The 26,046-nt window shown below is 36.0% G+C and overlaps 2 protein-coding genes across 5 annotated transcripts; one reads left to right on the top strand and one right to left on the bottom strand.

The window, feature by feature from the left end:
- Positions 1–2,254: 2,254 nt before the first annotated feature.
- On the bottom strand, positions 2,255–2,809 carry LOC126616630 (uncharacterized). Its single transcript, XM_050284700.1, has 2 exons — positions 2,587–2,809; positions 2,255–2,501 (listed from the first exon to the last, which is right to left on the bottom strand). The coding sequence occupies exons 1-2, from the start codon at positions 2,794–2,796 to the stop codon at positions 2,292–2,294; spliced, it is 420 nt and encodes a 139-aa protein (XP_050140657.1). The 5' UTR covers positions 2,797–2,809; the 3' UTR covers positions 2,255–2,291.
- An 8,487-nt stretch (positions 2,810–11,296) lies between these two features.
- Positions 11,297–25,018, top strand: LOC126616626 (chromatin-remodeling ATPase INO80-like). Of its 4 annotated transcripts, none has more exons than XM_050284693.1 (23): positions 11,297–11,685; positions 11,887–11,965; positions 12,152–12,536; positions 12,654–13,086; positions 13,199–13,399; positions 13,556–13,666; positions 14,037–14,458; positions 14,575–14,683; positions 14,809–14,889; positions 14,962–15,134; positions 16,584–16,709; positions 17,265–17,426; positions 17,509–17,566; positions 18,145–18,375; positions 18,540–18,686; positions 19,959–20,510; positions 20,661–20,918; positions 21,040–21,147; positions 21,561–21,655; positions 21,762–21,918; positions 23,633–23,830; positions 23,952–24,110; positions 24,198–25,018. In XM_050284693.1, the coding sequence occupies exons 1-23, from the start codon at positions 11,626–11,628 to the stop codon at positions 24,423–24,425; spliced, it is 4,533 nt and encodes a 1,510-aa protein (XP_050140650.1). In that variant the 5' UTR covers positions 11,297–11,625; the 3' UTR covers positions 24,426–25,018. The 4 variants fall into 4 exon arrangements, with proteins under 4 accessions (XP_050140650.1, XP_050140649.1, XP_050140651.1 ...); XM_050284692.1 differs by having other exon boundaries at positions 11,887–11,974; XM_050284694.1 differs by lacking the exon at positions 11,887–11,965 and having other exon boundaries at positions 11,298–11,685.
- The last annotated feature ends 1,028 nt before the right edge of the window (positions 25,019–26,046 follow it).

Genomic DNA, 26,046 nt, shown 5'->3' with positions numbered 1-26,046 from the left:
CGAAAGGGGTGGATAACCGTGGCTTACCACCAGTTGTCTCCATTTTTCAAGGAAAAAAAAACATACACCGTGAGTATTAATGAAGAAAGCGAGTCTTCCACAAATTCTCATTTTGTTGTTATCCTTCATTTGTCTCTGCACTACATTTTCTACACATACAATCAAATTTCAAAGAGCAAACAAAATTAAGAATAATGAAATAAAATTGACGAGTGAAAGCTAACAGACCTTGAGACTGAATTAGATTATGGTATTGAAATTTCGGCTTTATTAGCGCTGCATTCCAATTGGCTCGCTTGTTATTGTTGAAATTTCAATATTCTATATGGGTTCCTTAACTTTCTCGGCAGACAAACAGAAAGCAAAGAATAATCCAAGTAGATGAGAAATAGGAAAGAAAAACGTACTCACAAGTGTGGATTCAAGTTGATGTAATCAATTTGGATTTCACAGGATTTTAATAGACTTTTTTTAAGTGACAGATTTCAGAGGATTTTAAAAGATTCTCAATTCTATATGGATTTCGATAGATTTATATGAATTTCTAATATAGATTTCTATTGATTTGTATGGATTTCTTTCGTAGATTTCTCAAGATTTATTAGTTGAATCTTACAACATAAAATGAAATAATGCACAAGAAACATAAACGTTTTGAATCAAACGAGATCCATTAACAATAAATTTGAATTGTCAGCAAGCACAATCATGAATTCAAATACACAGAATAATAATGTAATCATAGTAGCTAAGCAATCAGATGAAATTCCAAATTCCAAGTTTCAAACATTGCCACAAAACCTTAACGCAGCCACAAAACCTAACATTACAAGAACATCATCAAAAATTCATCATTACCACACTAGAATTATTTGTGACTCATTATCCTCCATTCACATTGTTATCATTGTGGGCATCTCTCCACATGTCCAAAGCTATATTATATCTCCGTTCATTAGCAATATTCTGTTGTTGTTCTTGTGTTTGAAAATCTTGGTCAATATCCCCTTTAGAAACTGACAATGGTGGAGACGAAGAAGATTCATCATCTGGTTCAAAAGGAAACTCATTCGATCTACACTCCTTGCGAAGAAAATTGTGCACTGCTACACAAGTTAATATTACCTCCGCTTGTGTTGCATATGGAAATGGAGGTGCAATCCTTAAAATAGGGAATCGTAATTTGAAAATATCAAATATCCTCTCGACGACATTTCTTAAAGAAGCATGATGAAGATTGAATAACTCTTTTTTATTTCTAGGCTCACGACCCGAACCATTATACTTTTGGAGATGATATCGGATTCCTTGATAAGGAGGTAAGAAGTGACGTCGATTTGGAAATCCACATTCTACTATAAAAAATTTAGAAAACTTCATTTTAATCCTTGGCAAAGATGACTTTTTTATTAAAACCATGAGTAAGATCAAAATCTAATTTTAGTCCCTTGATACATTAATAACCTCATTTATTAATTATATTTTGATTTTTTAATTATTTATCTTTTTTCTTTCTAATTTTTAATGTATTAATTTTATTTCATTATAATTTTTATTTTCATTTCATTCATCGTAATATATTTTGTTGTGAACATTTAGATAAACTAATTTTTGTTATACAATATATTTTGATGTACTTTATCTTCTTCATTTAGGTATATTAAATTCATTATAATATATTTCAGTGCATACATTTAGGTACACACATTTCAATACATACATTTCGATACAAACATTTAGGTACATTAATTCAATATAATACATTTTCGGTACTAACATTTCAGTGCATACATTTCGGTACATACATTTAGGTACATTAATTTAATATTAATACATTTCGGTGCATATATTTAGGTACATACATTTCGGTACTAACATTTAAATATATTAGTTCAATATAATATATTTCGGTACTAACATTTAGGTACATTAATTGAGTCTTTCAAGTTTGAAAAATGTTAAATAAAATTAATAAATTAAAAAACTCTTTTTTGGTCAAAAAATAAATTAAAATTTGTGTATTAATAAATTTAAATATTTAATGGGAGACATTAAATAAAATGCACATTAATTATTTTGAATTAAGGGCACATTAGGGACTAAAATCAATATTTAATCTAACACCGGTTTTTTTTTTTTAAATTTTAATCTTCTTGAGGGATTAAAGTTCAAAAACTCCTAAAAATTTTACCTGATAATTTATATTTTAGTATGCAACTCAATGGATTAATGAGAAATTAAAAAATAAGAAAAATGATAAATAATAATTTGATACCTTGTGACACTTTAAGTCAATTCCTTCTTGTCAAAACATCATTTAGTACTCTTGAATCATGAACTGATCCTTCATACCCACTAAGGATGTAAATGAATTCCAAATCAAAGTTACAAGTAGCTAATACATTTTGTGATATGACACCCTTACGATTATGATAATTGCTTACATCGCATCCGAACACTGATGCTGGGATATGTGTGCCATCAATAGCTCCAATACAATCCTAAAAAAGTGTTAAGTTTATCATCTGGAATAAATTAGAAAAATACAAAATAAAAAATAAATAAAAAACGACACACTATACGTACCTTCAAGTAAGGGTAAAATCTCATACTTTCCCTTATTTTAGATGGCACTGCTAATCCATGTTTGGCCATCATCTCTGGTGCTATTGTGTTTAAGGTCTTCAAAACTTTGTTAAAATTTCTACTAACAGTCCAATGTGATCGGCCAAATGTATCATGTAGTAAACAATATGTACTATTGTGTCCAACAATAAGCAAAAATGTTGCAAGCATTTCTTCTATGCAAATGAATCTTGTATCTCTGTTGACCCTAGAAACTACCAAGCCTACGTGACGCGCAGGCCGAGTAATCTATAAGCTAACTACGCCCTTCGGTGAATGCGGGGCGTGCCAACTCGTCGGCCGAGCTCGACCGAGGAGTAAAAATTTGTTGATGTTGGGTGCGCGGCTGACTTCTGCGTCTTGCGATTACGGCCGAGAAAGGAACACGTCTCGGCCTCTTGGGCTCTCGAACCTGAAGACAAGGTTACTATTCTTACGAAGTTCAATATCAAATTCGGTTTTCAATGTGCCGAATGTAATAACTTGTAACACCTCACTTCGCCGAGAAGGCTGATGAGATGACCTCGACCAATAAGGATTCAGGAATCCTTCTCGACCGAGACTTGGATAGGTAATCAACCGTCCTCGCCGCAGTGCTGTTGATGCCAACGGAAGATGCTGCGAGACCGACTAATTCTACGGTGACAGAGCTATCTATGCCGACTTAAGATATCACCGGTTGCTTTCACAGTGCTGTTGATGCCAACGGAAGATGTGTCAGCGAAAAGAGAGAATAAAAAATCTCAAAGTTGTTGAGAGGGTTTGCGTAGGGCAGTTTGTGTTGAATTGGAGGTCCCTTCAATGATGCACTGAGTCTTGTATTTATAAGGTTGGATATCTGCTAGCTTTGGCCTGACGGATTTGTATTTCAATTGCACCCAAAGACCTCGTGATGGAATATGCGTATCTGAACAACAATAGGGACTCTGCATGCTAACCCTATTTTATTCCCACTTCAACTTATATTTATCCCATCAGAAGCTTTCACTTCAAAGTCAAAGACTCCTAATGCAACTATAAACCTTTTTCTTCCACCACGCATGTCCATATGCATGCAACTTCATTAATCCCATTTAATTATAATATTTAGCATCCTGCCAAGATATTTGATGACTATGATTCTTCCATATCTGCCAAGATATTTGAACTCATCCGTCCATATCCCTTTGTGTTCTTTCTTGACCAATTTGCTTTGACCATACAGGATAACCAAATAATATTCAACGGCCTTGATTACTCGGACCGATTGTGTAAATTTGGGCCCAAACAATCTCGTAAGAGTGTTTTTTCTCTGCTAATAGTGCATAACTTCACAAACACATTAGGATACATTCTATACCTTTGCCGAAAATCCTCTGGGCAATACTCTTTCAATACTTTATGTACATAATTGTATCCTTCTATAGTAATTGGTCGTCGATTTAAAGGACGTTCAATAGGTTGTCCAAATGTAATCATAAACTCTTTAAGCACTTGGACTACAGCTTGAATTGCCACCAATAAATATTTGATGGTTTCATAAAGTTCTTCTTCCTCAATTTCTTCTTCATCAGTTTCTTCTTCTTCTTCTTCAATTTGTTCTTCCACCATTTGCTCCACTTCCATTTCTTCCTCCAATTCGTCCACTTCTATTTCTTCCCCACCTTTTGCTTCGATGCTTGATTGAGACATTATATGAACTACCCAACCAAATAAACAAAATCATAAAGAAGTTAACAACACACCCAAATACCACCAACCATGAATTTTTTACATCGAAACCCTCATCTAATCTATGTACACTTCCCACAACTGATCTACACACACACACACACCATAATTAAACCATGATCATCAAATGATTAACCTATATACACACAACACCAATTATCAAATCATAATTTCATAGCTAACTAATTAGTGACAATAAAAATATATCACAAAAACTCAATCACGATAATTTCCAATTGGTGTTCTAAGCAGAGCAACTATTCCCCAACCCAAGAACAAATTCAGCTTTTTCATTTTTACAATTAACTTACAGTAACACAAATGCTTCTAGCAATTTTTTGGCTTTAGTTAAACCTTGTGCATCATATAAAGGAAAATATCATGAACAAAACACCACCTTCTGTAAGTAATTGTAAATAGAAACTACAGAATATCAACATACCACAATTTGATCTATTATCCATTTACAATAAAAACAACACCAGTTTAATAATAATTCCCCTGCAATTTAATACAACAAACAAAACTAGGGGAAAAGATTCAATCTAACTCTTAACAGTTGATTGTTATGGCGCACAGAGTGAGAAACTCAAGATCCCAACACAGAACCGGTTTATCGAATTTCTAACTTGAGCAGCAGCTCAATCTGCAAAATTCCATAGCTTGATTGAATAATTTCATAAGTAAACAAACAGCTAAAAGGGCATAAAGCAGATAATTTTACAATCTTAAACAAATGACCAAACAAGAATTATACAAATTGGGAAGAAACTTACAATAGAGGAAGATGAGAGACAAGGGCTATTCCACTTCTATGATGAACGTGAAAAGAAATCACATGGGGTAGGGTTGGATTCTTGATGGCACTTTGTAATTATACCATCCACTCTCAAATCCCTCAAAATCATGCAGTCATTAAAATCCTAATAAATCTTTGACATTCTCACTATGCCTAGATTTGAATGCATTCTTTAAACTCTTAATCGACTACCCCTTGATTTGGGTATATTCTTCAAAATCCTCTTAAATCCTAATTTGACTACACCATGATTTTAGAATTTTTTAAAATCTTTTTTTTTAACTCTAATCGACTATACCCGGATTTTAAAGTCTATTAAAATCCTATCAAATCCTAATTTGACTACACCTGCCTTTCATGTGAGCATGGCTTTTCCTCTTCTGTTGTCTGGCATGAAAGAAATCGAAGGGGGGAGGATTGGATTGTTGATAGCATTTGGTATTTTTATTACCCACTTTCATATCCATCAAAATCCTCCATTCCTTAAAATCCTAGTAAATCTTTGGTATTCTTACTATACCTAGATTTGTATGGATTTTTTAAAAACGTAATTGACTACTCATGGATTTGAATGTATTCTTTAAAATCCTGGTAAATCCTAACTTGACTACATGTTGATTTCAAAGTCTTTTAAAATCCTTTTTAAAATCTTAATGGATTACATCCGGATTTTAAAGTCTATTAAAATCTTATCAAATCCTAAGATTTTAAAGGATTTTAAAAGTACTAGATTTGATAGGATTTAGGAGGATTTAGACTCCTACAAAATTCATATGGATTTTAAATAATTTGAATGGATTTAATTTGTAGATTTTGGTGGATTGTGGTGGATTTTCATATAAATTTTTTTTATTGAAAAAAAAAAGAAAAAATATTTCCCCTTGCCCTATTGTACTTGATAGCCACTTTATCCCCTCCCTTTTTGGGTCCCATTTCACACAACCACAGCTCTATCTATTTCTCAATTGATAGATCAACATAACTTTGGTGAGCTTTTGAGCACTACACCACCAACAACCATCACCACCGACTGTCCTTTTGCCACAGACGTACGCTGTGGTACTTCAGTAGTGATTGTAGTACCACAGACGTTAAAAAATCAAAATGGCGAGAGAGTAGTATTAACCAAAATCCTAGATCGATCATGTCCTTCAATGGTCATACATGCCTAACTAAGGTCTAAGGGTCATAATAATACATGAAACTAGTATAAGAAATTGTTACCTGCACCCTTGCACACCTTACAGTCAACCAAGCCTGTCTTTAGCTTCATTTTTCCATTGTTGCAGACTACACATTTTGTACCACCTACTGGTCTCAAGTCTCAATGATTGAAGTGCTAAAATGTTGAAAGAAATAAAAGAATTACTGAATTCAAAATAAAGAAGCATAACAGATGATGTACAGATTCGTATTTTATTACATGCACTACTAATATTTTTTGTTTGCAGCACTGTGATCCTAATCCTATGTATGATATATCCTTAAATGCTTCAAACTAATATTTTGTATAGTAGGGATCAACTGTGATCCTAAGTTCTAACCATTGAGCATCAATGTGATTCCCTTATGACTTGAGAATTCAAGAACTCGTAAAAAAACCTAGCTTAAACTGTGTGCAATACTGTGAAATGCTTACAAAAAGAGATTCCACCAAAGTATATGGTGGTTATTTGTGTGTGGCAAGGGTTGGTAGAGATTTGATGACTGCCCAGATGGAAAAAGATTTGAAATCCTCTGGAGTGAGGTTTGATTATTTTTAGTCTTGGTTATATATATTTCTTGCTCTCAAATCCCACAAAATCCACAACTTATTGAAATCCTTTAAAATCCTTTAAATTGGTTAGATTTGGATGGATTTTAAAATCCTTTAAAATCTTTTAATTGACTACACCTAGATTTGAATGGATTCTAAAATCCTTTAAAATCTTTTAATTGACTACACTAGGATTTTAAAGTCCTTTATAATACTCTCAAATTTGAGTTTGACTACATCCCCCCCCCTCATTTTGTCCTCTGTAACTTAAAGTCGCAACTTTACACCATAAAACTTAAAATTCACTCCACTTTATCCTCTGGAATTCAATTTTTAGATTCATTATAACATCAATAAAGGAGATGTCAAATTCAAAACATCAAATTTCAATTTGATGGCTGACTTGGAAATTTGACATATTGTCAATATTTTCCTTTCACCCGATATGCCAAAATGTATTGGTTATTTATGTTTTTTTTTAAACAAAGATAATAAAAGTTGGGTTGTTGTTGGTTTAAAAAGAATAAAATAATACTTAAATATGCTAACATTTAAGTTAAGGCAAGTGAAATGCCTTTAGAAATAGCAAAAACCATATTTGAAGGCAGCTTTAAATTTGACATTTCTTTGTCCATGTCAGTTTTGCCTTCTTGTCCATGTCAGTTTTGACATCTTGGTTTGAGTAAATGGTACATCATTTGTTACTATTACATGTCTATGTGACATTTTTGACATCTCCTTTAGAGATGGTTTTCTGCTCCTTGAAACTTAAAAGTCGTCAATTTACTCTATAAAACTCAAAATTTTGCTCCATAGTGTCTTAATTATGTTATTTATATTATGTAGGATGTTAACGCATAGTGGAGATTTATAATATTGTTTGTTAATTTCATCATTTTTCTCTATAAAACTCAATTTTAATATTTTTTTTATTGTTCAACCACATAATGAAGATTTATAATTAAATTCATTCGCAGATGTGGCATAATCCTATTGATTGATTAGTCTCACATATGTTTTGAGGGGCGACTTTTGAGTTTCAGGGAGAAGAAGGAGTCCACAAGTCAAAATGGAACGAATTTTGAATTTCAAGAAGTAAAGTGGCGACTTTTGAGTGACAGAAGGAAAATGATATTAAAATTAAGTTTTAGGAAGTGTAGCTAAGAATAACCCTTGTTTGGATACCCTGTGGATCCAACAGAATAAAAAAAACAAAAGCGGGTTTTACCAAGTAATCTCTGGTAGCGATCCACTTGGGCTGGATATTCGACAGTCAATTTGGGGCTTGGCTTAAAAGCTCTTGCCACCCACAATAAACTTTAATAAATTAACAAGTTTAGTTAAATAATAAAATTTTATGCTCCCAACTCCGTTGTGTATTAATATACTAAAATAATAACCTTGCTAATATAATATAATAATTTTTCTTAAAATTCTTTATGACTCTTTAATTCATAATTTTTTTCACTTAATTTCACATTTTGAGAAATACTTTCAAAAACTTAAAGACTTCTTTTGGAACTATGATTCCACGGTGTAAAATAGGTGCCCCTTTTCATACTTCATCTTATTCCATTTTAACCACAAATCCTTTTTTATGCTCAACTCCATAAAATACGGGCGAACCTTGGGTGTGTTCTTAGATTTATCTTCAATGTCCAAAATTGTTCCAACACTATATACAAAAAAAAAAAAAAACAAATAATATATATATAAACATTCTTGTTGATGTGCAACGCGTCAACTTTGATCATTATTCCAACTCAAAGCATATACTCTGTTTTGTCCAATTGCAGTATTCAGGTGTCCTCTTCATGTTCTTGTGTAAGTTTTTAGAATCGGTTTACTTACCTTAAAACCTCACATATAAGGTAATTTTCTTTTGCTCAGTTACTTTCATGCTTAGGTTGAGTATGCATCATTTTCATTAGGAGTTTTCAGTTGCATTTAAGCCTTAGTGAGAGAAACTCCCTCTCTAGAATTTTTATCGAAAACTCGTTTTCTCTCATATGAATTGAACCTTTGTTTTTTTACTGCAAATTAATAGTACGAATCATTATTTGATCCATTTCAATCATCAGTTGGTTGTTTGACTTATTTATCAGTTTTCGTTCTCAAATTATTGGTTTTTCAACTCTAAAATCTAAGCACAACTAAAACTTGGATACTTGTCATTTAATTTGGATCATCTTAGGTTTCCATGTATCCAGGCTATCAAACTCTGTGTTAAATTCTCTATCTTATCTACTTCCTTCTTTAGTGTTTGTTGAAATGCTTCAATATATATATGAGACGTTGATTTTATTAAGTTTGTTATATTTTTTATTTAACATTTATTTCTATTGACTAGTGAGACTTGTATGTTTTGTGAATAGATGACCAATATTAGTACATAATCAAATTCTTAGGAGTCCTTGCATTTGTGTGATTGAATAATCATCTTAGATTGAATCTGTGTTAGTTATGATTGGATTTTAAATCCTGTTAGTTAAGACGTTGAGTCTAACTGTGTGCGAAGTTAGTATGTTATTTAGTTAAATCTATTGAGTCTAGGGTACAAAATAATTTCATCTTATAAAACACTCTTATGTGACACCTTAAATTTTGAAAAACAAATAAATTAACATACAATTTGGAGGGCAAATCGGACTAAATCTCATTCTCATTTTCCATCACGGCTATATGTTCTAATGATGTGGTAGAGTACGAAGCACTTTTTGTTTTTGAAGCCTTCATTGTGACTTAAGAGTTGTGGGCTACAAGTTGGGTTATTGCACGAAAGAAGCGTTGGACGGGTCTTTTAGTCTTCTTTGTCCTGGGGAGATCTAGCCCTTGGAGATAGATTGTCTGTCATCTCCTTTCCATACTCTCTTAATGCCTTCCTGTTTTGTGCGGTCACGGTTAAGCCACGTTAACAATTTATATTAATTTTTTTTATAAAAATAATCAGACAAAAAGTAAATGTTGATATGGCTTAACCGTGACCGCACAAAACAGAAGAGTATGGGGAGGGTATGGATAGGGGAGGGCAGACAATCTATCTCCCAAGCCCTTACTTCATCCTTAGTTTTTAAATTATTTAATAATGTAATTGAATTTATAATTATTTTTACATGGGATTTTAAATAAATTTTATGGTAAATTTTTTTTTTCTATGTGGCTCTATGTTATTGGGGACGTGGGTGCCATTTGTGTGGCATGTTAACATACTAACAAAGTATTTGACAGAGAAGAGACGGAATGACCAAATAGATTTGTGGAACCTATTTTTAGGAACCAAATTAATCGATTTTCAAATTTAGGAACTATTTTGATGGGATAAGTTAATTTCAAGGATCATTTGTGATAATAATCCTTCATTTTCTTTGTAAAACAAGGAAGTTATAGTTGCAAGCAAGGTTCTAAAAGCTGATAAGCGCTAGTCGGGGGCGAACTCGGGCCTAGTATCTAGGCAGCTAGGTGGGGGCCTAGGCGGATTTAACTAAATTTATTACATAATCATATAAATAAGTGTTTGTTTATACTTAAAAAATACATAATTGCATTGATGGATCATAATTAGATAAATGTGGAACTTGAAGCTTGATGATGGATCATCAAAGTTATCGACCCCTGAGTTGTATTAGTTACTAAACTTGAGAGCTTGGTGATGTTGGATTTTAGAACAATGATGTACAAGAAAATAAAAAATATGTACCTAATTACAAAAATTCGTTGTTGTAATTGGCTGACAAAGTTGAAAAGGTATAAAAGAAAAAAATGGTTATTTTTAGGCCAAAACTGCCAAAACTAAACGGTTGAACATCATATTCGCTTGATGAAGATTTCTTAGAGATTTTGTTAAACCGAACTTAAGAAAAACCGTTATATTATAATTAATTTGATCTTGAATTAAAGATAAAACGGATCCAATCCGGACCGCCCTCTTGTCATTAACCTTCTTGCAGGGCAGCTCGGGAAAGAGGTGGAGGCATCGGGGATTTTTAGGGTTTCAATGTGGTGGTGCATAGAAAGTGGGATGCTACTTGGTGGTGTTTGGATTCTCAAATCCTTTTTCTTTTACTTTTAATAGGTTTTTAATAAAAAAATTGGTATGACTTTACGGGCCCACACTAAAATGTCTAAAATTTTATGAAAAATTTGAAAGAGTTGAACCAAAATGATCACTTGAGCAGCGAGAGATAGAGATTTTTCAATGTCATCGAAATACAAAGTGGTATACCACGTGTTATTGAATAAATAGTAAAATATGTGTGTTATAAAGTTAATAATTCAAATATTAAAATTTTTCATCACTTATATATAAATAATTAATGTACCACTCGTGTTCCGATTATAATGATAAAAAATTTCAAGAGCTAATTCGAGAATGGAAGCAATTATTAGAAAGTTCAAGTAGCAAAATGCAATTCAGGTATAGTCGAGGGACCATCGTCCTAATTTATCGTTTCTCCTTTCCCCTTCCCCGTGGGCGGTGACAGGGAAAACAGTGGCTGTGATGGCCAGAAGCAGCCACTAAAAAATCCACTCTAATTATATACCATACCAAGGAAGCATATATTTTCTCCAACAATCTGGCTATTTGAACCATTGCGGATGGGCTGAGACTGGAGAGCCGCCGTGCAGATTAGGGCTGTGAAAGCAGGGGTTTGTGTCCAATTGAAGACCTAATCGCCGACGGCCGCCGGTTCGCGCCTTCTGGAAAGACCTAGGTCGTCTGTTCGCCCCACAGCACATGGACCACCGGAGGCAACCCAAGGATTCTCTCTCATACTCCAACCTTTTCAATCTTGAGGTTTGTCACTTCAATTGTTCTCACATGGGTTTTCTTTGTTTGCTCGAATTACCACGCTCTTGCCCTCTTTGCTTTGCTTTGATTTGGTAATTTTTGGTACATTTTTCGCTTTAGTGTATATAATTCACTTGTTTTTGAATTCGGAACGTTGAATTTTATATTTTTGAACTAAAGTTTGTTGATTTTTGTTGCACATTGTAGTCTTTGATGAACTTTCAAGTTCCACGACCGGATGACGATTTCGATTATTATGGGAATAGTAGTCACGATGAGAGCAGAGGTAGCCAAAGTAGGCAGTTTGTCTTAGTTTTTGGAGTTAAGCTTTTTATGACCAATTATATTTGATTTTTTTCTTGAAGATTTGCATGTGTGATATACATTTGTATATGGTTGTTGTCGGTTGGAATGGTGATTAGCGAACTTATAGATGTGCATGTTTGTGATTTTTTGCCGGTTGCATGTGTAGATGGAAGTGTTGGTAACGGGATGATGTCTGACAGAGAACTGAGTTCAGTGAAAAAAAGAAGGCGATCCCAAATTAGTGACTGTGAGGACGATGACAGTTATTACGGGACACGCATTACAGAAGAAAGGTATCGATCAATGCTTGGAGAACACATTCAGAAGTACAAAAGGAGGTTCAAGGATTCCTCGTCAAGTCCTGCACCAATTCAGATGGGGATTCCAGTTCCAAAGGGTAATAAGGGCTTAAAATCTAGGAAACTGGGCAATGAGCAGCAGGGGAGGTTATATGAAATGGAAACCTCGTCAGAGTGGCTCAATGATTCTAATCCTCAAAAATCAGTGAACCACCATGATGCAGATTTGGCACCAGAATGTGGCACCGATAGGTTTGCTTTCTCCTCTAGTTTCCATTTCAGCATGGGTTTTTCCAATTGCTAAGCATATGTATGATGATTATATTAAATTATTTGGTTATTTTATTTTCATCTCTGTATTTCATGCAGAATAATGTATGAACCTCCTTATCTGGATATAGGAGATGGTATAACTCACAGGATTCCACCAATTTATGATAAGCTGGTGTCATCTTTGCACTTACCGAGCTTTTCAGATTTTCGGGTGGAGGAAGTTTACTTAAGAGGCACGTTGGACTTGGGATCCTTGGCAGAAATGATGACTAGAGACAAAAGGTTGGGCCCTAAAGGCCAGGCAGGGATGGGCGATCCCCATCCCCAGTATGAATCCCTTCAAGCTAGACTTAAGGCATTGCCCACTTCGAATTCAGCTCAAAAGTTCAGCCTCAAGGTCTTTGATATTGGGTTAAACTCTTCCATCCCAGAGGGTGCAGCTGGAAATATAAAGAGATATATTTTGTCTGAAGGTGGTGTTTTACAGGTCTACTATGTGAAAGTTTTGGAGAAAGGAGACACATATGAGGTTTGTGTTCCTTCACTTATGATTATCTGGTGGGCATTGGCTGGGTTATGGGTGTGTCTTCCTTTTCATGTGACATCTTGGGCTGGTTTCTCATTAATGTCTTGTCCTGCAGATCATTGAACGAAGTCTACCAAAGAAGCAAAAGGTTATTAAAGACCCTTCTGTGATTGAGAAGGAGGAAATGGACAAGATTGGGAAAGTTTGGGCAAACATAGTAAGAAGAGACATGCCAAGGCATCATAGGATTTTTTCGAGTTTTCACCAGAGGCAACTAGGTTATGCTAAGAGGGTATCAGAGAACTGTCAAAGAGAGGTACTTATAATGTGTACGTGCTATGTAGTCTTCTACTTGTTTCCCCTTCACAGAATGTGAGATGTGGATTCCGATACCCAAACTTGGGGTTTGATTTTCATCAGATGGCATTCGTAGTACTTATACTGAAGCTGTCTACTCTTTTATTCTTTGTAGGTGCAATTGAAGGTCAGTAGATCTCTTAAATTGATGAGGGGTGCCGCAATTCGTACAAGGAAACTAGCCAGAGATATGCTACTATTTTGGAAGAGAATAGATAAAGAGATGGTATCCTTCCCTTCTCCTCTGTGAAGTGCATCGAGTACAAGAAGTATATGCATGAAAATATAAAAATGCATGTCCTTTAATCCTATTGGTCTTAAATTTAATCATCTCTAATGATGTGTAGTTGGCCTGAAATTCATATTTTTTCAAAGCTCATGGCTAAAGTTCTGTAGATCTTCTGTCTAATCATTCCTTTAGAGATTTAACTGTCTATAATTTTGATTATTATTAGTATGGAAAGTTATCATGCGTTATTTGGTTGTAATGGGTTCTTGGGAGTTAATCCTAGAAAGAAATAGTATATTTGATTTTTTTTTTCTTTGACAAAAACTTGGTAATATTTTATTTTAATTTTAAATATGGACACTTGCAGGCGGAAGTGAGGAAGAAAGAGGAGAAAGAAGCAGCTGAAGCTTTGAGGCGCGAACAGGAGCTTCGAGAAGCAAAGAGACAACAGCAAAGGCTCAATTTTCTTATACAGCAAACGGAACTTTACAGTCACTTTATGCAGAACAAGTCAAGTTCACAGCCATCGGAAGATCTGCCTGTAGGTGAGGGGGAAAAAAAGGACAAAAAAGCATTTTTGAGCTCCTCAGATGATGAAACTAATGAGGAAGAAGACCCTGAGGAGGCTGAACTGAAGGAGGCCGCTTTTAAAGCAGCTCAAGAGGCAGTTTCAAAGCAGAAAAAGATAACCAGTGAATTTGATAATGAGTATTTGAAGCTATGTGAAGATGCTGAACCTGAGGCAGCACAGGATGTTGCTGGAGCTAGTAGCATAGATCTACATAACCCGTCCGTTACTCTTTCCTTTATTGTTTTAGTCTTGCCTTTCTTCTGGACTGTATTAGGAAATTGGAGGCAAGGTTTTTTCAGCCAAACTGATAATGTTTCTATTTATATATGTGCAGTTCCACAATGCCTGTAACATCAACTGTTCAGACACCGGAGTTGTTCAAAGGATCCCTTAAAGAATATCAGCTTAAAGGTCTCCAGTGGCTGGTTAATTGTTATGAGCAGGTTAGTCTGTACCCAAATGGATACACGTAATATATACACGTACAGTTTAATTTCCTGGATTCATTTTCTCTTGATCTATTGTTTAGAGGGTTTATTTCTTTCTTTTATTTTCTTCCGTTTATCAGGGTTTAAATGGCATCCTTGCTGATGAAATGGGCCTTGGAAAGACCATTCAGGCCATGGCATTTTTGGCTCATTTGGCTGAGGTAATAGTTCAACTTGCTGTTTTATGCATAATGATTGCCTTTGATGTAACTTGGATTTCTTGACCTATTCAGGAGAAAAATATTTGGGGGCCTTTTCTGGTTGTTGCTCCTGCCTCTGTCTTGAACAACTGGGCAGATGAAATTAGTCGTTTCTGCCCTGCCTTAAAAACTCTTCCATATTGGGGAGGAGTCAACGAGCGTCAGGTACTTAGGAAAAAGATCACCTCTAAAAAACTTTACCGCAGGTAATTTTCTTTGCCCTTGCTATTATTTTACCCTTTCAAGAGAAGATAATGGTGGTAACTGGCCAGTCTTGGAAGTATATTAGTGCTTGAGACGGTGTCTAAGCAGGCTTGCAACACGCCCTTAGACGGAAAATTTTGTGTTGACCTGGAATATATTAACAAAGTTTTATATACCAAAAGTTTCTTACCTAAATCAGTAAATCCTATTTTCTTTACTTTAAGAAAAGGCAATTGTGAACAAAGAAAACAATACTGATAAAACAAAGAATTATATAGGTTTTAGAGAACACTATGTAATAAAAAAACAGTAGAACCTGTAAATTGGTTGTAACTACAGCCAGATTTGTATAATTTCTTCTTACAGCTTCTTAAAAGAGAACATTGTTTTAGTTAATCTCAATTATCATATTGGTATGGGAACGAAGATTTAGTTCATTGTGTTTCATTGGTGCTGTTGCTTATATGGGAAATTACACTTTTAAAGCCATTGAATAAGAAATGAATAGGGTTGTTTTGCTAGGACATTGTATTTCATTGATGCATGAAATGGTCAATAATTAAAAAAGCCCTCATATAGTTATTGTCAATCAGTAGCCTTGGAAGTCATCCCTAGAAATAAGCTAACACAGTTGTTACAGCCTAGATTAGTGGCAAATGGGATTTGGAGAGGGGTAGAGAGAACGGTAATTAGAGTGTCACTAAACTTTTATTTCTCAAAAGTACGCCTTAATTGAAGGGGGGGGGGGGGGCTAGGTGACAGCTTAAGTGGCTTTACCCATGAGCTGGCCCTAGATGGTGTCCTATTTCATTAATTCTGTATCTTGGTAATTTTGTTTGTGTTAGATGTTTTAACCATTGAAGTATGACTACAATTTACTATGGCTAACCTTATAAGGAAGTTTACAGCAATGGTTTTTGAAATTGTTGTGTTATTATCCCTTGTGCGGAAGAAAATAAGGACGGAATAGGGGATTGACTTATTCTTTGGGATTTGGGCAACCAAAGTAGCAAAATTTGTTGGAGCACAAAACTATGTACATCATAGAAAAGTAAAAGTGAGCTATCCCAAAAAGTCGTTGTGCACTTCTCTCTATTGTTATTCTCCCCTAAGTTTCTCATGGGGTTAGTGTAGATTGACTATTTTGGAGTGCCAACAACAGCACACAAGTAAATACGTGCATATTGATTTGATTTTTTTGTGCATGCATATTGAAAATCAAAAGAAACCGAAAATTGAAACAAAGAAAAAACAGAATTTGCTAATTTCCTTGCGGACCACTCAAGCAGTTGGAACTCAACTCTACTAAAGAATGCTGCACCCCTTGAAAGGCACTTTCTTTGTTTATGATTTATATGTGGTAAAGCATGCTAATCATCCACCCGAGCAATCCCATGCTTTATTTCCTGTTATCGTGTTAAATGATTAATTCTTTTTGAATTTCTTTGCAGGGATGCTGGATTTCATATTCTCATTACCAGCTACCAGCTGCTAGTGGCTGATGGAAAGTATTTTAAACGTGTGAAATGGCAGTATATGGTATTAGATGAAGCCCAAGCAATCAAAAGTTCCAACAGGTTTGGACTGAAATCTTCTTTGATGTTTATTAAGGATTTTGAACATAATCATAGTCCGTGGTCTTCCATTATTGTGACATATTGAATGTATGATAAAGTGAGACCAGGTGCCATAAAGAAGAAACCATTTTTATCTACGAGTGCCAAATATCCTAAGATTTTCATGTCTATCGGGTGTTTTTGTTGTATTATTTAAGAAACCGTGTTAATTTTAGAGTGCCAAATATTCTGAGTAAATGAAGGTTTGTTATTTGAGCATCCAAAGAAGCGTCCAGGGGTGTACATGATGTGTTTTTAGTTGTCCCAGCATGGAAATCTCTTATGGAAGTAGTTTCGTACAACTCATTGGTTTTACATTCTAGTTAGATTTGCAGCCGTAATAATATTTTGGTTTGGTTCCCCTTGATCCTTGGACCAGCCATATTATTAAGTAATACTCAACTACACCTGCTGACGCTCGAAAAATCCCATTCAGTTTGATTTCATTTATTTCATTCTTATCTCTTAAAATTGTGTGTGCTCATCCATATCTCATTTGATATTTTGATCTTACAGCATAAGATGGAAGACACTTCTAGGCTTTAATTGTCGAAATCGCTTGCTGCTTACCGGTACACCTATACAAAATAATATGGCAGAGTTGTGGGCTCTACTACATTTCATTATGCCAACCTTATTTGACAGCCATGAACAATTCAATGAGTGGTTTTCAAAAGGGTAGGCATCTTGGACCTGAAATTCGTACCCGCAAAGTCATAAAGTATTCTTGTTAATTAACTATTTTCTCAAATATTACCAGAATTGAAAACCATGCTGAACATGGGGGTACTTTGAACGAGCACCAGCTTAACAGATTGGTTAGTACCCTGACGCTGATACTTGTATTCATTAGTACATTTTTGGATTGACTGTAGATCTTCCTGGCCCTTCGGTCTGATCTAATGTTCCTAATTTGAACGGTCTGATCTAGTGTTCCTAATTTAATATTTTTGGAAAATGCTGGTCTGTCAAATATCTACTGCTTGCAAGACCTGTAAATTGTGAATAGAAAAAAATGTATATAATCCACTTTAAAATTCTGACTAAAACTAGTGTGTCAAAGAAACTTTTATGGAACATTCTGACTGGAAAAGGGTTGATTTGTTTTTCGTATGACAATATAGACCCAACTATAACTATCTGTATTGAAGAAATCACGAGGCTTCTATGATATCATTTCCTATTCCATCATTCCATCTTCCTGTATCCGTTGACTGTACGTAATCAGTGTATATACTGGTTTAATCTTTTGTAGTAATCCCAGCGTTGTTGCATCACACCTCTCTGCAGTCCCAATGTCTGACCTGTGCTATGAAATGTGAAATTTGCTTTTTTTTTTTTTTTCTTTTGTTTTGTGGAACACTGCTGACCACTTCTGTTGTTATTCTCCTTACAGCATTCCATATTAAAGCCATTCATGCTACGCCGAGTTAAAGCAGATGTGGTTTCTGAGCTGACCAGGAAAACTGAGGTTACTGTGCACTGCAAGTTGAGCCCTCGGCAACAAGCTTTTTATCAAGCCATCAAGAACAAAATATCTCTTGCTGAGTTGTTTGACAGCAATCACGGTCATCTTAGTGAGAAGAAAATTTTGAATTTGATGAATATTGTCATTCAGCTGAGAAAGGTATGCTAATCTAACTTGGTATCCATAGCGGTTTTCTTTTGTCATAATTTTACGTGGCGTATAGGGTGCGAACCGTGCGAAACAATTATTAAATGTGTTTTAGTTATGTTGTTTTATTTTCTATAATATTGTCCACATCAAGTGTTCTATTTGTGCAATGATAGGTCTGCAACCATCCAGAGTTATTTGAGAGGAACGAAGGAATTACATATCTATACTTTAGTGAGATACCAAATTCTCTTCTAGCTCCTCCATTTGGGGAGTTGGAGGATGTGCACTACTCAGGAGGTCAAAATCCTATAACATACTCGGTACTTTCTTAGATCATTTTTCCTGTTACCCAATTATGTAGTTTTCTTTTATGTTCTTTAAGTTTTTCTTTAGTGCATAGGTGAAATAATCACTTTGCTTGCACACTACACTTGACATACTGGTCACTGAAAAAAAGGGGAGAGAGAAAGAAAGAGAGGGTGGTACGTAGGTCTTGTGGTGAGCGGTAAGGGAGGGAAAATTGAAATAGAGGGAGGCTCGGGGGCAATTCCATTATTTGATGAGTAATTTGCAGGCATAACACCATTTGATGTCATTTTTCTGGCACAACATGTAATTCTAACGTGATCTGCACTTGTACTTTCTGTATGTTGTTGGTTGTGTGAGCTATGTAACTTGATTTAGAAATCCAGATTTTAATGTTTAAAGGAGACATTAGAGCTGGTCAGAAAGTGCAAGGGTAAATGAAATGGCCGTTTGATTTCAATGATTTGTATGTGCTATGTACTGAGACACTGAGTCAGAAGTCTCATGGTTACACCTCCAATTTACAGGTTCCCCATTTCTTGTAATCTTAAGTGATGATTTATTAGAGTAGATTGAAAAAGTCAAAGACAACATCCCTAAACTAATACCACGCAAACTAATATTGCATGACCGAACTTATTCTTGTCAATCATGACATTTGTACTTTATCGAATTCTTCAAACTGTTTTATGTGAGCCAAGAATTTATTTATACATTGATTCGAACACTTCCTTTCACATGTGGGTTCTCTCTCCACCACTAAAGCCATACACGTGAAATGCAACCTATATTAGTTGCAATTGCAGGATTCAAGCTCAGGATTTTATGCTTTGCAGAATGATATGCTTATTGGTTCACCATTATTTTCAAAAGTTTAAGCTGTTAGGTACCGAGCTAATCCGAACAATATGATGGACCATGAACTTGTACTTTCAAGTAGCTCAAAGCTATGTGAAAATGTTCCTTCGTGTTCTTATGTATAACCTCTTAGAAATCATGTCCTTTCATGTTGTTATGACCTATGCAGATTGGACCTGTATTTCGAAGGTGGATATCTTTTAATGATGTCTGAAGAGGAAATTCAATACCTGCTTAATATGATGTTATTTTTCACAAAACTGCTAGCACAATAATCACTTGTGTATCTTATAGTAGCATTTGCAATATACTTATTCACCTGCAGAAATAAATTAAACCAGCTGCGTCCATGCACTGGTATTTCTGCTTTTAGTTTCCAGTAACTTACTGACTAAAATTTTAAAATGGAATTTCTTTGTTTCATCCAGATCCCTAAACTTTTCTATCAAGAAATTCTTCGGAGCTCTGAAACTTTTTGCTCAGCAGTTCGACATGGTGTCTACAAAGAATCATTTGAGAAATATTTTAACATATTTTCACCGGGAAATGTTTATCAATCAACACTCTTGCAAGAGGATAGCTCATCTGTTGGAAGTGGAACTTTTGGCTTTACTCGTATGATGGATCTGTCCCCTGCTGAGGTGGCATTTCTAGGAACTGGTTCTTTTATGGAGCAACTGATGTTTTCCATTGTGAGATGGTACGGACAATTTTTGGATGGAATTGTGGACTCACTAATGGAAACCATGAATGATGATTCTGAATGCAGTCATCTTGAAAGTGGACAAGTGAGAGCTGTTACACGAATGTTGCTGATGCCTTCTAGATCTGTAACTAACTTTCTTCAAAAGAAATTGGCTACAGGACCTGGTGATGATCCATTCGAGGCTTTGGTTGTCTCTCATAGGGATAGGCTACTCTCTAACACTAGGCTTCTTCATTCAGCATACACATTCATCCCGCGAACTAGAGCTCCCCCAGTATGTTTATATTTATTCATTTTACTTTATTTTTCCTTTGTAATTATTTTAGTTATTCAGAATGACCCTAAAGGAACAGCAAAAAAATTGTCATTATCTTTGTTAACACTAGATTGATATTACTTGATCAAGATTGTATAATTTTGATAGGTCACTGTCTGTTGCTCAGACAGAAACTTTGCTTACAAAATGATTGAAGAACTGCAATACCCATGGGTGAAGAGGATGTTTACTGGGTTTGCACGCACATCCGACTTTAGTGGACCCAGAAAACCTGAGACTCCACATCATTTAATACAAGAGATTGATTCTGAACTGCCTGTTTCACATCCTGCTCTTCAGTTAACATACAAGATTTTTGGGTCTTGTCCTCCCATGCAAAGCTTTGACCCAGCAAAATTGCTCACTGTAAGACTGTTTGTCCTTTTTTTGGTTTCTTTTCATATTCTCTAATGAACACGTTTTTTTTTCTGTGTTTTTGGATTATACTGAAGTGTAAAAAAGATGAGCTTTTCTACTTTATATATAGGATTCTGGGAAACTTCAGACGCTTGATATATTGTTGAAACGCTTGAGGGCAGACAACCACCGTGTTCTCTTGTTTGCTCAAATGACGAAGATGCTGAATATTCTTGAGGTAATTCACTTCTTATTGGACCTTAGTTGCTCTAAGTTTGTGGGTTCACATTGGATTTTCTAATTTGGTTCCCATTTCAACCATACCTAATTATATACGATGAGGATCACTGTAAAAAGAAAGTCAAGTTTTTCCTCCTCTTCCCCAATCACCATCTGAGTGTTAAGATAGGTGTGATCATGTTAGTCAGTATACATGATGCGTCTTTATGTGCCTAAGGAAATGTTTATATAGGGTAGTTACCCTTTAGTTTTGTACTTGTTGATAAGTAAGATGTTTTGACAAACTTGAATTAGATGTTCCATCAGGCTTAAGTTAATTGAGTTATTTGCTAGTCAGCCTGTCCTTTTGGAAACTTTTACCGTACCATAGTACATATTGTATTTCTCTTGCTGATAACTCTAGATGTGCAGGACTACATGACCTACAGGAAATATAAATACTTACGACTTGATGGATCCTCCACCATTATGGATCGGCGCGACATGGTTAGGGACTTCCAGCAACGGTAGGGATGTCATTATCATATGAAGGCTTTGATGAGCTGCGTCTGTTCTCAACTCCTATGAATACACACTTATTCATTATTATAATAGATGATTGTCTTCTTGCAGAAGTGATATTTTTGTGTTCTTGCTGAGTACAAGAGCTGGTGGACTTGGCATTAACTTGACAGCTGCCGATACTGTCATATTTTATGAAAGTGATTGGAATCCAACCCTGGATCTACAGGCAATGGATAGAGCTCATCGGTTGGGTCAGACAAAAGATGTGAGTGTTTGTTTGCTGAATCCAGGCATAGACTTTCTGTTTTCCAAATTTGGTTTTCTTTGAGCGACCGATAAAGGCTTAATTAATAAGGAAAACTAATGAAAAGGGCTTGAAAACTTTGAGTTTTAATGGTAAGGACAAAATAAAGGGTAAAGTGAATAGTACCAGGATTGACTTTTTAGTGTAAAAATGTGGTTTTTCGTTAAAATGAACGGTACCGGGTGCTTTTTGTTAAAGTTCCCAAATTAATATTCCTCCCTGTGCTTTGACAAAAACCCCACTTTCCCTCGTGAACTTGCAAATGGGTCACTTTACCCTGTGCTTTCATCTTGCGTCCCACACAACTCCATTGAGTCCATTATCATCTAAAAACCGTTACTTTGCTTATGTGGCACGCATGTAGGGCCCACAGATCCAACGGTATAGCTTCATTTAGATCATATAATATTATTTCTATTTATTTATTTTAAATTTTAATATTCACAAAAAATGACTGAAAAAAAGGAAAAAGTAGATTAAAAGCAAAAAAAATATCAAATCCTTTTAAAAATAAATAAAGGTTAAAAAGTGGGAAGTGTTATTGGCACTTCAAAAATCTCATTCTACACTCCTCAGAAGTGTATTTTTCTTTCCAAATATAAAAAGTTTGGAGTGCAGAATGAGATTTTTGGAGTGCCAATAACAATTCCCTAAAAAATTTAAGAAAATAAGCCTCTAGACCCTTTCCCCGACCGCCGCGACCAAACCTCCTTCCCTATAGCAGCCAGCATCCAACCCCCTTCCACTATCGATTCCACCACCCACCCCCATCCCTATTGCAGCCAGGGTCTACCCTCTCCTCTGAGCTCTGCCCATCGCCCAAGCCATTGGATCCTAACCCACCCTGACGATCCATTTCGGTGGTCCTAATGTCCAAAAACCATGGCTTTTTAATTTGTGATTAGACATATTACGCTTCTTGATATCTTTCCGTTGGGTTTGAATTTTACACAACTGGGTAATTTGGAGTAGGCATTAGAGGAGTGGGGAAGGGGGTATTGGGCGGGAGGGGGTGTGGTGTGGGAATGGGGAAAGGGTGTTAGACAAGGGAGGAGTGGGGAGGGGGTGGGTTTGCCAACACCGACATGAGATGGGGATGCCTAGGGTGGGGTATGCCCTTTTCTTTTTCAATATTTTTAAACAAAAATTATAATTTGTGAAATTTCTAAAATCTGATGCCACGTTAGCAAACTAACGGTTCTTATGATGGAAAGGGTAACATGGGCACAATATGATAAACTTTATTGTGGGATTTTCGTGGGGGCATTACCACCATAAAGTTTTTCATATTCAGGGTTGGCCTCTGGGATTTTCGTGGGGGCATACCGATAAAGAAGCCAAATTAAAAACTTTATTGAAGATTATGTAATAGGTTTCGGGTTCGAGACTTGGGAGCAGCCTCTCCATAAATAGGGGTAAGGCTAGCCGACATTCACCTCTCCCAGACCCTGCGTAAAGCGGGAGCCTTGTGCACTGGATACGACATTTTATGTAATAGGGAACAAGACAAGGGAGACACCTTATAATCAAGCAAGGCATCTCCGAAGCACATTACAAACAAATGGCTCTACAGATAAAATGGTCAATTCATTTATAAGCTAGTAGCATTTACCGGTATTAAATGATTTTTTGGTTTTTAAATATAATTGTAAGTTCTCGTGTACTCATGGTACAGGTTACCGTCTACCGACTAATTTGTAAAGAAACAGTTGAAGAGAAGATTCTGCAGCGAGCAAGTCAGAAAAAGACTGTCCAGCAGCTTGTAATGATGGGTGGTCATGTTCAGGGTGATCTTTTGGCTCCTGAGGATGTTGTATCTTTACTTCTGGATGATGCTCAGTTGGAGCAGAAATTAAGAGAAATTCCGTTGCAGGTGCAGTTTAAGTTGTCTGTCTTTCAATTCCTTCAAACTTTTTAACTCATTTTGTGACTCAATTTATGTTGCATTCTACAATTTGGTAAATCGTAATTCGTATGATATGTTTTTTTTTCAGGTTAAGGATAGACAAAAAAAGAAACAAACAAAGGGTATCCGGGTGGATGCAGAAGGGGATGCCTCTTTAGAAGATTTAACAAACCCTGCATCCGCACCTCAGGGCACCGGTTATGAGGACTCTCCAGATGCGGAAAAAGCAAAATCTAATAATAAAACGGTAATGAACTTTATCTGGAACCTGTTGTATTTACACCTAGGATTAACACCTGGCAAAATGTAATGCTTATTATCGTATCTGTGGCAGAGGAAAGCTGCAACTGGCAGGCAAACTACAAGGCCGAAGAATTCACAAAGCATGGACGAACTTGATAGATATGAGTTGGATGATACCTTACCAAATACCGATCCACAAGCTACGAAACCCAAGAGGCCAAAGAGGTCCAACAAGAGTGTGAACGAAAATCTTGAGCCGGCATTTACTGCCACACTTTCTGCGGTTCCAGAACAGACCCAGTATCCACCAAGGAATTAGTTTGGATCTCATGGTTTCAGAGCAGATCCTGGCGAAACATCTCAATCAGAAGGCAGTCCCTTTGCTTGGTAATATCATGTATAGTAGATGACTGTAATTGCGTGATGAGCAAGAGCATCATTTCCAGGTCGTTCTGTCACTGGCCCCATTGTGCCTGGAAACGACGGGGGCAGAGTTGCAGAAAACAAAGTTAGAGCTGTATGATGTTTGTACAACATATTCATAATTTGTTCAGGGTTCTCTGGCCTTCAAATCCTTCGATGGAGAAGGGTTGTATATAAAAGTATGTTGATGCACAAAACCAGAGGTCTTGGTACAATGTAAATCCGACTGTGAATCTGCAGAAATGTAAATAACACAAGATGTATCGTGGTTCACCCTAAGGTTTGGGCTACGTCCACACTGATTGTATTGTACTTCTCTGAGAGGATAGAGAGGGAGAGGGTGAGAGCTTCTGAGGGTGAGAGAGGGGATCTCAGGCCTAGGAATTGGCCTTCCCTAATTGTGAGGGTGAGGGGTCATTTTATAGAATAAGGACTCCTCACTTATTATATATTTGCCCATTTCTTTATTACATAATTACATTTAAGTCATTCGAATATTTATACGAGGTCTAAATACAAGGCCCTAAATATGGTATAAATAGTAGTTCACCAAGTCTTCAGTCAAAAGAGTCTTTTGGCTGGAGACTTGAAATTCAGTCCATGTGTGGGCCGAAGTAACTAGATGCTGTCTTGAACTGATGCTCGATATGATGCAGTACTCAATCTGAAATGACGCTCAACTAGAAGTAGCACACGCTGCGAGATTGCTCGGCTCGTGGCTCATGTTGCCTTGGTTGACTCGGCTTGCAGCGTTTGAAGGTAAAGGAGTCCCTTTTATAGAATAAGGGCTCGCTTCTCAATACATGAATGATGGGCTAGAGTTGATGTTCTCTAATGATGGTGAGGGAGTCCCTTTTATAGAATAAGAGCTCGTTCCTCGATACATAAATGATGGGCTAGAGTTGATGCTCGCGGCGTTGCTTTCTAATGATGGTGAATGAGTCTCTTTTTATAAAATAAGGGCTCGCTCCTCAGTACATGAATAATGGGCTAGAGTTGATGCTGTTCTAATGATGATGAGGGAGTCCATTTTATAAAATAAGGGCTCGCTCCTCAATACCTAAATAATAGGTTAGAGTCCCCCAAGTATTTTTCATAAGGCCCAGTTGAGGCCCAATATATGGTACATAATGTAGTCCCCCAAGTCTTCGGTCAATAGAGTATGTTGGCTGGAGACTTCAAATTGAATCCATGTATGGGTCGAAGTGGCGGTTGTTCGGATGCGGTATTTGTATACCCTGCACTGAAGCTTTGTAAGTGAAGCTTTGAAGCTGGAGCTATGTAAATGAAGCTTTTGAAGCTAGATCTTTTGTAAATGAAGCTTTTGAAGTTGTAGCTTTGTAAATGAAGCTTTCGAAGCTAGAGCTTTTGTAAATGAAGCTTTTGAAGTTGATTGACATGAGTGATGCTCATGAATGTTTGATTGACATGAGTGATGCTCATGGATGTTAACATGAGTGATGCTCATGAATGTTGACATGAGTGATGCTCATGAATGTTTATGTATGATTGATATG

Source organism: Malus sylvestris, chromosome 3 (genome assembly GCF_916048215.2).
Source record: "Malus sylvestris chromosome 3, drMalSylv7.2, whole genome shotgun sequence".
Classification (NCBI taxonomy): domain Eukaryota; kingdom Viridiplantae; phylum Streptophyta; class Magnoliopsida; order Rosales; family Rosaceae; genus Malus; species Malus sylvestris.
The sequence above is the reverse complement of the archived record's forward strand: the minus strand, read 5'-3'. Positions and strand labels throughout refer to the sequence as shown.

Coding starts and splice junctions, on each gene's coding strand:
- LOC126616630 (XM_050284700.1), bottom strand. CDS start 2,796: ATGCTTGCAACATTTTTGCTTATTGTTGGACACAATAGTACATATTGT. Junction 2,502..2,586: donor GATTTTACCCTTACTTGAAG/GTACGTATAGTG, acceptor ACACTTTTTTAG/GATTGTATTGGAGCTATTGA.
- LOC126616626 (XM_050284692.1), top strand. CDS start 11,626: ATGGACCACCGGAGGCAACCCAAGGATTCTCTCTCATACTCCAACCTT. Junction 14,890..14,961: donor TTTTGGCTCATTTGGCTGAG/GTAATAGTTCAA, acceptor TGACCTATTCAG/GAGAAAAATATTTGGGGGCC. Junction 24,111..24,197: donor CAAAATCTAATAATAAAACG/GTAATGAACTTT, acceptor TATCTGTGGCAG/AGGAAAGCTGCAACTGGCAG.